The sequence below is a fragment of the Centropristis striata genome, chromosome 1, assembly GCF_030273125.1.
Source record: "Centropristis striata isolate RG_2023a ecotype Rhode Island chromosome 1, C.striata_1.0, whole genome shotgun sequence".
Taxonomy (NCBI): domain Eukaryota; kingdom Metazoa; phylum Chordata; class Actinopteri; order Perciformes; family Serranidae; genus Centropristis; species Centropristis striata.
In genome coordinates this window covers 8779261-8793489 of record NC_081517.1, presented here as the reverse complement: position 1 = coordinate 8793489, position 14229 = coordinate 8779261, and the positions used below count along the sequence as shown (strand labels likewise).

At 38.7% G+C, this 14229-nt stretch overlaps 1 protein-coding gene across 6 annotated transcripts; it reads right to left on the bottom strand.

Annotated features, from left to right (window-relative positions):
- Positions 1-895: 895 nt before the first annotated feature.
- Positions 896-6169, bottom strand: krt97 (keratin 97). 6 transcript variants are annotated; one of them, XM_059329687.1, is made up of 8 exons: positions 5331-6169; positions 4560-4642; positions 4139-4295; positions 2780-2944; positions 2504-2629; positions 1987-2216; positions 1740-1792; positions 896-1650 (listed from the first exon to the last, which is right to left on the bottom strand). In XM_059329687.1, exons 1-8 carry the CDS (start codon positions 5706-5708, stop codon positions 1550-1552), a joined length of 1293 nt encoding a protein of 430 aa, XP_059185670.1. In that variant the 5' UTR covers positions 5709-6169; the 3' UTR covers positions 896-1549. The 6 variants fall into 6 exon arrangements, with proteins under 6 accessions (XP_059185670.1, XP_059185688.1, XP_059185678.1 ...); XM_059329705.1 differs by having other exon boundaries at positions 1740-1764; positions 1992-2216; XM_059329695.1 differs by lacking the exon at positions 1740-1792 and having other exon boundaries at positions 896-1670.
- Positions 6170-14229: the final 8060 nt, after the last annotated feature.

Sequence of the window (14229 nt, the reverse complement as noted above, 5' to 3'; positions counted from 1 at the left end):
CCCCCAGAAATCATCTCGCGGCCCCAATTGGGGTCCAGACCCCAAGGTTGAGAATAGCTGGCCTAAGGGACTGTATGAAAATGATTTAGGTGGGAAGGATGGATAAACTTTATGTTTGACTTTGCAAAAGAAAAGCAATGCAACACTCCTCAGACACACACAAGAGGCTGTTGTTTCATGTAATTATTTCTATGTAACTATTAAATGTTTTGTTGTTGTTGTTTTTATTGTTTAGCTTTTTTATTTAACAGCAAATCTCACAAGAAAAGCATCAAAAATAAAATATAAATCTCAGGAATGAAAAAATGAAAAACACATCCATCTTTTTAGCAAAACGAGAAAATACACAACCCTTCACCGTTCCCTGTCCCTACCTCCCACTGATGATTTACCAAACAGTTCTGAATGTTTAGCTGCAAAACCACATTGTTTTAAATCGAGCAGTGGTGTCTTATTGCTTATGAAATCAACTTCTCTTTTGTGAAAGGATGTATTGTGTTATTATTTTTCTTCTTCTCAAAAGTTACAAGTGTCGGCTGCGATCATAAATCATACTGATCCAACTGTAAACATTCCTTTGTGGGAAATGAGCCATTGCAGCAAAGTCAGAGAATCACTGAAGAGCGCTGAAGGAAGTATAATAGAGAAAAATCTAATGGTTATATAAACTCTCTCAATGAGACCTCTTAGGAATATTTGCACAAAGCATGAAGGTAAGCAGACAAAGCAAATACCTTCTAAGTGTTAAAACAACAGCAAAACAGGAACCTTCTCATGAGCTTTTTGTTAGCTATTATGGAAGAATGAATGACATTTTAACAGGAAAAAAAGTTGTGAAGTGAAAGTCAGATGTTTATTGTGGAGTGAAAGTCAGATGTTTATTCATTTTGGAAAATAAAAAAAAACAATTTTTACATTTTACAACAGGTCTCAAACAAGATTAGTCCTCTTAATGTAGAGAAACACTTAACATTACAGAGACAGGCATCATCTTGACATTTAATTTGACAAAAATATTTCACATAACAAATCAAACCAATATTTTCTGTTACCTTTCACATTAACAATGGCTTTCCTACAGAAACTAAAAAAATATGCAAATTAGGTAGTCTTATCTTTTATCACTCCATGGAGCAAAAGCCAATGAGAAGCCTCAGTTATGCAAAGGTGTATTTCATGTCTGGTGCTCACAGCGCCACCTAATGTGTACATTTATTTATTCCAGTGTTTTTTTGTTGATATAAACCTAACACAGATGTAATTCAGGCACCATATACAGTATAATCTGTTTTGGTTTTCTTTTCTTTTTTTTTTACACATTTTACAGAATTTTATTCAAATATCAACCCTACACATGTTTGGAGAGAAATATAATTGATGGATTTTAGACAATAATAATAACAAATAACAAAATATTTCTCTGTTTGTTTGTTTTTTGCTAGACTTCATCTCGGTGTCAGAACAGAAAAACATACAGCAAGGCTTCTTGAAGCTGGTTTCTTTTTACTAGTTCATCATTTGACTCAGATCTGTTCTGGATCCAGTCCGTCTACTTGCTGACGACCTCTGTGTCCACGTCTTCTGTGCGAGACACCACCTTTCCATTAACCATTTCCTCAATCACAACCCTTCTCCTCTGTGTTATGACCGCTGTAGATGAAATCAAAACAAAGTTTAATTTGTAGTTTATTTCTTTTCACAAACAAGCAGCTAAAATCACAGCAGTGATGTTAACCTACGTTTGACTTCTTTTTTCTCCTCCGTCTTTTGTATGGTGGTGACAACAGATTTCCTACAAAACAGACAAAAGTAGTTCAATAGTAGTAGGAGCAGACTAGTCAAATACAAAAACTTAAAAATAGAAATATATCAAAATAAAAATGTGACTTTTCCCTTACATTTTACCTGTTTATTCAGGTCCAGCAACAGATAAATCTTCAAGTTGGACCTTTCGTGACAAACTCACAAATATAAGAATTCCCTTACCTTACATTCCCTCCTTCCTCTCCATCTAGCAGCCTTCTGTACTCAGCAATCTCCATCTCTAGCCTGGTCTTGATATCAAGCAGCATCTGGTATTCATTGGACTGCCTCTCAGTGTCCGCCCTCATCCGTTTGAGCTCTTCCTCCAGGGCGTAGACCATGCCCTGGAGCTGGTTCAGCTGCAGGCTGTAGCGGTTCTCTGTCTCTGCCAGCTGGCCCTCCAAGGCAGCTTTCTGCATGGGAGAAAAACAGAGGGGGAGATGTGAGAGTTTGCTGAGCGCTAATTACTTGTTGTCTAAGTCCTCTTTCCACTTACGTTGCCTCAGGTCTAAAAAAAAAAAGAAAGAAAAGAAAACTGAGCGAGCAAGTTGATACAAAGAGAGAGTGACATATTTACTGACTTACTGACTATTTATAGTCAACCATGTTCTCCCCATCAGAAAAGAAAGACTTGATATTGAACATCAACTTATAAAGATATATGTTGTATTGTGGTGTGCAGTGTGGGGATGTGAATTACCAGGCTGAGCTGGGACTGAAGCTCAATCTGCAGGGACTGCAGGACCCTCCTGAGCTCATTGACCTCACTCTTGGAGGTCTGAAGGCTCTCTGTGCTGGATGCCACCTGCTTGTTCAGTTCATCAAACTAGAAAACATGAAATTGGGACATGAAAATGATCAAAAAACACTATTCAGGCTATGTAATAATCATTTGATTTTTAACAACACATTTTTTGTTAAATGCAGGCATGAGATGAGATAATATGAACAAAATGTATGATCTTGTTCTCCTCACCTTGGCCTGGTACCATTGTTCCATCTCACGGCGGTTCTTGTCAGCGATGCCCTCATACTGTTTTCTGATCTGATCCATGGTTCCGCTCAGGTCATCCTGAGGCCTGGCATCCACCTCCACATTCACAGAGCTGGCAGTGATTTGTCCACGCAGGGCTGCCATCTCCTGCAGGTGGCAAAACAGAGTAAAAGGTCAGATAAGGTCAAAGATAAAATCCACAAAAAGCTAATGGGGGCTAATATTAGCAAGCATTAGTAAACATTATATAGATAAATATTATGTAATTGGTATTGCTAAGACAATTCACTGACTTCTTTGCCTTCGCTGCCTTTCATTATATTTTGCCTTCTTGGTTTTCTTGCAGCCACAAGTGACCATATTTGAACAGGGGTGACACTAAGTTACTAGCTAGCACTAGTGCTAATCGCTAGCTTGGATATCAAAGTTAAAAATGAACAGCTGATGCCTTAGGGGCCTCTCACAACACTGCAGTAAACTCGCTACCTACAGTCATTTCAGAAAGGAGGAAAGCTGCAGAGGGTAAGCGTATGCGATCCCGGCGTGAGAAGTCAGAATCAGAAATGTACACAGATGCTTTATCCATTTTACTCTAAATAGGACTATCATTTACTAAATGAACATCATGCTGTATTGAAGACGACTTGAAACTAGTGACTGAGATCATTAAATCTTTAGGAAAAGGTTGAGTGAGGTAACTTTTATTAAATCTGATTTACTTTTGCAACCAGTGGTCGCCCCCTATTGGCTGATTGAAAGAACCCTGGGGCAGATAGCTGCGCCTACTTGAAATAAACAACCTGCAGACATGGCAGACAATCCAAACAAGTTCTGCATCACCTGTTGTTTGTACAAGCAAAAGATAACATTTGGAGACATTTGGCAAACAGTAGACTAACTGCCTCATGAGAAATTATTTTAATATTGCTTATTAGCCTCTGCTCTCTGGAACAAGTCAAGTCAAGTCAAACTTTATTTATAGAGCACGTTTAAAACAACCGGAATTGACCAAAGTGCTGTACAGATATCACAGTTGCAGGAAATACGGTAGAAACTAAAATGCTAAAATACATAAACACAGTGCAACAATAGAATAAAATAAATTAAAAATATAATAAAATTAATTACAAATGTAAATTAAATTTTGTTTTTGCAAGATGTCCACTTAAACTTGATTAAAAGCCAGGGACAAAAAGTGTGTTTTTAAGGAGGATTTAAAAACCTCAAAAGATCCTGCAGATCGGATGTGCCAACAGGATCCATGATGTGTATTTAGTGAGGTGGATTGATCGCCTGAGCTCACTTTGATGGTGTGATTCTATTTCTGAGAGGAACTCTCACCTCGTCATGGTTCTTCTTCAGGTAGATCAGCTCCTCCCTCAGGCCCTCCACCTGCATCTCCAGGTCAGACCGGGCCGTGGTCAAGTCATCCAGGACCTTGCGCAGTCCGGCGATGTCTGCCTCCACTGACATCCGCACTGCCAACTCATTCTCAAACCTGCAATGAAAAAGGCACAGAGGTGTAATGTTGCTGTGCCCGCTCAGTTGGTATTACTATTTACAACAACAATAAGGACAAGGTGACGCTCAAAACCAGTTACACCAGTTTTATCACTCTGTTGACCGTTACACCCCTGAGACAATATATCCACCTAGCCTGGAAGTGCTGAACAAATATGATACTTGTTAAAATGCTTGCTATTACGTCATTGTAAAATACTTGTGCCGTTATAATCTATATTTATGTAACTTTTCCACTCACTTGATTCTGAAATCCTCTGCTGCCAGTCTCGCATTGTCAATCTGCAGCATTAGCCGGGCATTGTCCTGTGAGGCAATACTGATCTAAAAAAAAAAGAAGAAGAAGAAAAAGAAGAGAAGCATTGTGAGTCGTCTCTTTAACACACTTATGTGGTTGTATTACATGTGGATGTCATTCATTGTCTAGAATGTTGGTTGGCAGGGCTTTGAGCATCAGAAAAAGAGTTTTCCTTACACCCGACTTGCATTCCACCATAATTGCTTTAAACGTGAATGGCAGTGAACAATTATTACATTTACTCATCAAGTATTAACATCTCTTTTTGGCAGGGCTTGGTGGAAGTGAGAAAAAAAAGGATGAAAAACTTTGGTTTTAACTTGCACATGTTTGCACATATGTTGTTACTGATATTTTATGATGACTGAGAAATATACTGCTGACTAGACTTTAATAGTTAGTCAATATATAGTTAATTATTGAGAACTCATTATGGTGGGAAAGTATGTATTAAAAAAAGGAGGTTTTCTATGGATTATATTCTTTTCTGTTGAGTGTGGAGTTTTAACATAATACACACGAGGAAATGATTCATCTTTATTTAATTTTAGATTAATTATGTTTTTATTATATCTCCAATTTTAACATTTAAGATTAAGTTTAAATAACAAGTTAAATACAATACGTTTGCAGACGTGGAAAAGCACTAAATAAGAACATTTTCTCCATTATAAGTTTATTAACATTGTTTTACAGCAGCAGGGAGGAGCGTACCTTTTTTCGCAGGTCCTCAATGATTGCCTGATACTTGCTGTAGTCCCTGACGGTGGGGGCCTGCTTCTGATACCACTCGCGGATTTGAAGGTCCAGCTTCGCATTGGCGGACTCCAGAGAGCGCACCTTCTCCAGGTATGTTGCCAGGCGGTCATTGAGGTTCTGCATGGTGTGTTTCTCATTACCTGCAATGGAGAAGTTGCCCCCGCCACCTCCGAGCGCCGCTCCGATGTCAAAGCCAGAGCCGAAGCCGTTGGAGGCGTTGGACACCCGGACGTTGGAATTACCTGCGCCGGCATACACGCTCGTCCCCCGCCTGGAGCCTGTTCTTGCGGGCATAGAGGACATGGACAGGCTGGAATAATTGCGATAGGCCATGATGACTTCTGTTCAGACTCAGGTGCAGCGTTCACTTCAACCTGTCAAACACTCAAGAGTGGTGCGGAGGAGATGTGGAAGCGGCTCGGAGGATGGATTTTATAGCCTCCTCCCTGGAGGTGGGAGCGGCCCAACAGGTAGGTGAAAGATGCTGCTCGCCACCATCACAGGTGTAACCACAGGGCGTGGTGGGTGGCATTCAGGTTTACTGCCCGAGATATAACGGCTGTCAGGGTGTGAGGTATTGTTCATTCAACCTGTCACTTTTAATTAAGCCTGTCTGATACACTTAATCTTAGGAGGACATAAAGGATTACTATTCCTTTTATGGGCAGTCTGCTTATTTACCTCAACCTTTAACAACCTTCATGCTTTTTTGTGTCCAAAAACGGACCTAAAACTCAAATAAACAGGACTAGTATCAATTTACCCACTTTTGTAATTATTAAATACCACTAACTATCCATAGAAAGATATTATAGATGTTTGGATTTCGAATCTAAACAACAGTTTAAAAGTCATTTTGCTGACTCCATCATCCCTACTCTGCACCACAAGCCTGTTCATGCACTGTGGTGAGCGAGTACCAACTGCTGGAAGAAGTAGGCTATTTGAATTTATTGAAACTGTCATTCACAGAGAGAGATTTATAAAGTTTCCTGAATTGTATTTATTCTATGTTTTCGTGTATGTATTGTTATTGTCCGTAAATTTTACGCTGTTGTCTTGGCCAATATTTGTTGATCAATGTTTTTATCTGGTAAAATATAGGTAAAATGAAATAAAAATCAAACTTGTTGCATAAGCTACCAGGTACCAGGGTGTCACCACTAGCACAGGAGCTTGGGACTGCAGGTCCAGGGTGGGGGCTGCTGGCTGGGAGCATCGACCGAAGAAGGCCTTGTCAGAGGACACTAAAATGGGAAAGGAGAGGGTGACCGAGCAAGAGGCTGCTGGACAAGAGTATATCTCGGAGGTGTTCCGGGCACGTCCAACTCTTAGGGTCCCGGGGAATACCTAGAACACGGTGGAGGGATTACATCTCTCTCCTGGCCTGGGAACGCCTCGGGGTCCCCCAGGAGGAGCTGGACGTTGTGGCTGGGGAGAGGGACGTCTGGAATGCCCTGCTTAGCCTGCTGCCCCCCGCGACCCGGCCCTGGATAAACGGAGGAAAATGGATGGATGGATATATATATATATATATATATATATATATATATATATATATATATATATATATATATTATATCTCATTTTCTTGATAATGAGTTAATTTATGTTAATACTCGAGAAAACAAAAGGTGAATTTATCAATACAATGAGATAATTATTCTTGAGAAAACCACATTTGTTCAAGTGGGGTTTTTTTTTTATTTGACTGTAAAACAAATGAAAACATTCATTCTTTGCACACACATTCAAACATGCTGCGGTCCTAATAATCTCTCAAGTGTTTACACAACATAACGCTGTGCTGCCAAGGTGATCTTAAGAGAGATTACTTTGTTTAAAATGAAATGTTCCTATTAGGAGTTGGCTCAGAGAACCCACAGTTAATTGCTCCAAAAACGCATTTGTTCCAGTGTTGCTGCCTCAGGCTGCTGCTGTTGCGTAAGGTGTAATAAATAAACACTTTTGTATACTCTCAGATTTATCTTCATAAATTTGAAGTTAAAGACACTTCATCTCTTTAGTTCTATGACTACACACATTTCTACAAACTCCAGAGGATGTAAGGATTTTGTTAAATTTAGAAATGAAAGGTCTATATTTAAATGTATTATTATTATTATTATTATTACTATTATTATCACTATTATTATTAATTTCACTCATTTGGTGAAATGTATTACACAGCAGATAATATACAGTGGTCCTGTGTACAATGTGTTTTGTACATGTACATGTCAGCACTACGGAGCCCCTAAAGGGACATGGTGAAAATAAAAATAAAAACGTTGGTATCTCGTGAGCACGAGAAACATTTCTCGTGCTCACGAGATAAGTATCTCGTGCTCACGAGAAAGTATCTCGTGCTCACGAGAAATGTTTCTCGTGCTCACGAGATACCAAAGTTTTTTTTTATTTTCACCATGTCCCTTTAGGGGCTCCGTACAGCACAGTCCTGCTGATATTTGGGAATGTTTATTGTCATATCAAAATTATGTTTTCTACTTTCACTTTTTTTATTTGTGCTTAAATGGAATAGCTAAACACTTTTTTTTTTCTCTGGCTTAAAATTAACTTTCTAACTAAATTTTGACATTGAATTTGACTAAAAAGCTGAATGTTTCAGTGCTTCTTTCACAATCCTCTTTTTCAGAAAGACAGTGGTGTGCAGTTCATCAGATAATAATCATTTTGTGTCACGCTGTGGTTTGATGATATCCAGGCAGGTCTGTGTTGACCAGTCTGTCAGCATTTTTTAATTCAAGTGACCTCAGCCTGCAACAAGTGTACTGAAAGCGAGTCACAAAAACATCACAAATGTTGTCTGATCCACTATTGGCAGAGACTGGGAGTTTGTACTGAATGACTCATTACAACAACATTACACTCATTTTTAGAAATCCTTCTCTTTCTGTATGCTACCAAGCTTAAAATGCCTTTCTCTTGAGTAAACGGTGTTTTGTAGTGCAGGTACAAAATAATCTTGGCAGCAATCGTGATATGCTCCTGGATCAAAAAGGTAACTGAAAAACATATTCTACTTTCCATGGCAGCTGCCAAGCGGCCTTGTTTTAAATGATAAAAATTACTTTGAAATTGAATGGGCTCCAATTCCCATGAAACATTTCAACGTTTGTTCTCATTGATGATGACATTAATAAAAACATGTCTATAAATCATTTTGAGTTTTTGTAAATATTGGTGTGAACTGTGAAATGGATTCATTATTATTAATTATCTGATGCAATGTTCCCTCTTAAGTGTTAACAGAATTGAGTCATGTTTAAAAATTACATTTAAAAAAAAAAAAAAAGTACTTACATGTTAATGCCCCTTATGGCATAATGACATTTACAGAACAACAAAGAGGTTTAAACTGGAGTTAAACTGACAAAGGAGATTAAACAAAGGTTGAAATTAGAAGCAAGATAAGCGTTAGACCAACTCAGAACTTTAAACTATGATGAGACGATCATGGGAGCTAAAACTAGGCTTCAAGAAGATTAAAGCTGCTTTAATAATTATTTTCATATTATAGATTTAATTAATATATGTAATGTGAAAAGGGTCATCTGTCGTGACAAACCTGCAGAGAATTATCCCACTGCTATTTTTTGGCTCAGCTCCACTAACATTTTAGTTTACTTACAGCACTACAGTCACTGCTGTCATTAGCTTAATTTCCAGATACAGCAAGCTGCTGCTTTCCAAAAAAGAAAAAAAACGATAAATGAATAAATAAAAAATTATAAATCTATGTATCTATACCTTATATCAGTGTTGTAGTACTCAAGATCGGTCTTGGTCTCGAGTTAATGGCTGTTGGTCCGTGTTTAGGTGCCTTATATGATTTTTTTTTTTTTTTTTTTTTGTAGACCAAATCAGAGTTAAAAGGATTATTGGACTTATCTTCATCATGTTGCCAGATCCATGATAAATTATTGCTAATTTGCAAGATATCAACTTTATGCCATGTTAATTTATCAATGTTGTGTTAAAACTAGATTTAAACTGATGTTGTTTAAACTAAACATAGGTGTTTATAATTAGGATCCCACTGTTAAAATATATTAAGGATAAGATACATGCATATCAATAAATTAGAATATCATAGAAAGTTTATTTATGTCAGTAATTCATTTCAAAAAGTGGAAATAACACATTATATGGATCCATTACACACAGAATTAAACATTTAATTTCTTAATTTATTTAATTTCTTCTAGTTAAAATGACTATGGCTTACATTTAATGAAGAACTAAAATTCAGTGTCTCCCAAAAATGTTATTATTTCAAAAGACCAATTTTAAAAAGTACGTTTAATATGGAAATGTTGAACTCTGAAAAGTATGTCCATCTCTATGACTCAATACTTGGTTGGGGCTATTTGACTTGTAATACTGGAAATGGACTTTTCCATGACATTCTAATACATTGAGATGCACCTGTATGACATCATATCAGGATTAACATTGAAGCTTAAAGTTTAAACAAGGATGAGATCTTAAACCCAGGATTTTGAAGTCGAGTTCTGGAATAAAAGGCCAGCGGCCAAAACTCTGTCAATTTATACAATTTTAACAGGATCAACCATCACAGTTTAAGTTTATTTTTAAAGATATTTTTTGGGGCATTTTATAGCTTTATTGACAGTAGAGATATTTAGTGTGAAAGGGGGAGACAGAGGGGAAGACATGCGGGAAAGGGCTCCGGGCCGGACTCGAACCCGTGCCGCCTGCTTACGAGGACTGGGCCTCTGTGGTACGCGCTCTACCAGGTGTGCCACCGGGAACGCCCTAAGCTTGTTATTTTAAGACATTAATTCTTAATTCTTATCAACACTCCTATTCACTAAACTAAGGTAAGTATTTCTTTACTTATTATGCAAACAAAAGTTTCTCATAAAATAAATCACTCCTGTACGACTTAAACTTAAGATATAAGATAAAATGCGATCTGTTCAGTAAAGCAGGATAAGTATAGCTCAGGTGTCACTCTACACCAACTCTGCTGTTGCAGAGTGGCTTGTTTGTGACAAGCATTTCTGACATGGTAATTTGGGTTCATTATGCTGTCACGCTTTCACACGTTGGCAGGTTAGATCAAAAAAAGAAGCCTCTTCTCACTTTACCTGCCAAGACAAACACACACTGTGTCCCCCAGCCCCTTTGCTGGCCTGCACTACAGAACACACTACCAGGACAATGTCAAGTACACGGCCCAGACTTGTTTGGCTGTTTGAAATATTTGCCCATCCTTGTTCTTCATGACAGCTAAGTGTGGCACTCCTATTGTAATTGTTTTATAAAGAAGCAAGTGATGTAACCCTAAGGTGCTTTGCAAATGTCAAACATATAATGACACTTAATAGTTTTCAACCCCTTGGTACAGGGCTTATTTTCCTTCTATGCAAATATTCATTATATGTAATGTTAACCATCTGAGTTTCCTCAGGTTGTTAACGATTTGTATACACAAATTTTGTTAAAAGCTTATCGGCTTATCCTTAGCAACCCTTGGGGAATACTGTTTTTTTGTGTTGCTTCTTGATGTGTGCGCTCATTATTGTATAAGAATGCGCGTGGGATTCTACAAAGCAGCATCTATTCAAATGGGTTTTAATGACACATTATTATCTAATAAATTCTATTCGCTTTGTGCAGCCATTTTCAACCAACTTTCCCAGTCAGTCAGGAGGAGCCACACTGCCTGGTTCACGCACCAGAAGAATCAAGCCGTTCCCATCAGTTCTCTTCATTGTGTAGTTGTAAAATGTCATCACAGGTATTTCTTTCATCTCGATGCCACGTTTGTCTTCACAACTATAAATTCAGAAATGTATGGAATGATGTGTGTCTATTGAGACTGCAACCAGGTAATTACCCGATGGTATGATCTGCATTACAGTCAAAGGTGTGGACGGTTTGGCAAAAAATCTAAGGGAAAGTTTGTGAATAAAAATGTGCACATTCTGGTTCTGATGGTTTCTAAAGAAGATAAGGATGGGCCTTCTGATCCTGATCTGTAATCATACTGTGTTGCTCAGGTACAAGTGATAAACAGCTCTTTTCAGATGATGGGAAAATGGGGTCTGCCTTTGATATAATGCAAAAATATCAAGTCATGCTCTTAAACAGTGAATATAAACATACACTGCACAGGACAAAGTATGCTGATGTTTGGTAATAAGGCCTGAGGCTCAGTCTGCATTAGCCGCTAAAGGTATTTTATCTGTACCAAACTGATTAGCAGATTCTTTATGGATCTCATTTTGTACAAAGGCACGTTGAAACAGGAAGTTACCTTCCCCAAACTGTTACAACAAAGTTGGAAAAACCCTTGTTATAAATTTCATTGTATGCTGTAGAATTTAGATTTCTCCCGATTGGAAATAAGGGCCTCCCCTCTGAACAACATACAGTACCTTCAAGAGTTTTTTGCTGTTGACAATGAAGTGACATAAACAAGCCGGTGGCCGGCAAGTAAAAAATACGTTTTATTTCCTCCATGCCACTCATCCTTCCTCTTGTGCTGAGAGAGTGTCTACTCTGAAAGAGCAGCTAAATTGGCCTCCTAAGAACAGTGATCTTTCCAACGATCATTTCTAGTTCTTGTGGTGTGGACACAATAAAAAGGTTCCTATAACCACGTTCTTAGAACTATGAAAAAAATATAGTGTACCTATCTCCTGACCATATGATTAACCCCCTAGCTTTACTCTGAACATTTATCTGCCTAGCTTAATATTTTACTTAGTGAACAGGCCTCAGGGATGTATATGTTGACTTACAGAATATTTGAGTAGCATTTGGCTACTTGTTGTTATAACGAGCTATAAACACAGTGACATATTAATTTTAATACTGTATGCAGTGTGTGAAAGAGAACAGCAGCATATCAACCAATCACCAGCCAGACAGAGACATTATGGAGCGTATTGTTTTTTGGAAAGTAATTTTTTTAAATTAAAGGTAGATTTTGATTGTACCTATAATATAGTATGGTGTATATATTGCTGATATTATAACATCTTTAAAAAAATAGTTGACAATAAATCTAGTCAGAATCAGTTTAGCATGACTTTATTTGGTTAAAGGCATACTATGCAGGAATTGTCACTTACTGTTTGTAAACACAATAATTGAATTGACCCCTTCTTCCCAGCTCACCGAAAAGGATAGCAAGGTGGGTGTGTCAAACAAACACAGATTGTTAACCCAAGAGAGCAGTGTTTGTGTCCTGTGTGGGGAAAAAAAAAACCCAGAAACAATGTTATTTGAAGTAACGTAACTTAAGTTCTGCGCTTCACATTTTTTATGTAACCACCGTAACTATGTTGCTTCTGGTAGCTAGGTCAACTACTATATATATATATGTATATACTCTTACTTACTCTTTAAAAGCTAATCCTAATCTGAGATACTCTTGTCCAGCAGCCTCTTGCTCGGTCACCCTCTCCTTTCCCATCTTTGTGTCCTCTGTCAAGGCCTTCTTTGATCGATGCTCCCAGCCAGCACCACGCCCTGTGGTTACACCTGTGATGGTGGCGAGCAGCATCTTTCACCTACCTGTTGGGCCGCTCCCACCTCCAGGGAGGAGGCTATAAAATCCATCCTCCGAGCCGCTTCCACATCTCCTCCGCACCACTCTTGAGTGTTTGACAGGTTGAAGTGAACGCTGCACCTGAGTCTGAACAGAAGTCATCATGGCCTATCGCGGTTTTACCAGCCTGTCCATGTCCTCTATGCCCGGAAGAACAGGCTCCAGGCGGGGGACGAGCGTGTATGGCGGCGCAGGTGGTTCCAACGTCCGGGTATCCACCGCCTCCAACGGCTTCGGCCCCACCCTGGGCCTGCAGTCCCAAGCTCCTGTGCTAGTGGTGACACCCTGGTACCTGGTAGCTTATGCAACAAGTTTGATTTTCATTTCATTTTACCTATATTTTACCAGGTAAAAACACTGATCCACAACTGCTTATGTGTGTCACACCGTGGTGAGGTCTTGGGTTTTTTATGTTTTGGTCTCGTCACTGCTTTTATTTTGAAAAGTAACTCTCCTCTCGTTTCAGATCACCTGCCCCTCCCTGTGTGTGTCACCTGCCTGAGTGTCTCCCCTAATTACCAATTGTGTTCACCTGGTGCTCCCTCCCTCATGTGTTAAATAGTCTGTGTCTCCCTTGTCCTGTGCCAGTGTGTCGTTTTTCGTCTCGCCAGCATTTCCACAGTTCTTGTCATCGCCACAGTCATCTGCCTTGCTTCGTTTTCAAGTTTGTTCTCCTCGTAAGAGTGATTTTCTTTTGTAAATTTTCACAGCTTAGCTGCTCCCTTAGTTTGTTAGTTGTTTAGATTGCCTTTTGCTTTTCCTCCTTAAGAGTGATTTTGTGTTATTTAGTTTTTGCCCTTAGATCGTTCCTCCATTTTACGGAGTGATTTTTAGTTTAGTCTTTTTCCCTGTTTAGGTTTTTCCTCCCTTTTGGAGCGCCTTTTGTTTATTAGTATTTTAGTTTGTCCCTTTTTTCCCCCTTTCCCTTGTCTAGTTATTTGTTCATTACCCCATAGGATAGTTTGCCCTGAGTTTCAGGATAGTCAGGAGATTTGTGTTTTTCCCTCTTTGTAGGGATTATTATTGTTAGGTCCTTTAGACTGTTAATGTTCATAGCCTTTTTGTTTCCTCTGTTCGGGGAGTACCTCTTGCTGACTAAGTACCTTAATAAAGTGCTTTTGACATACTCTATCTCTGCGTCTGAGTCCTGTTTCGAGCCCGGCCTGACAATGTGCATTCATTTTACTTTTTAAGATATCTTTTATAATGCCAAACCAGGAAGTTTTGGGCCCTAAACCTCTAGAAATA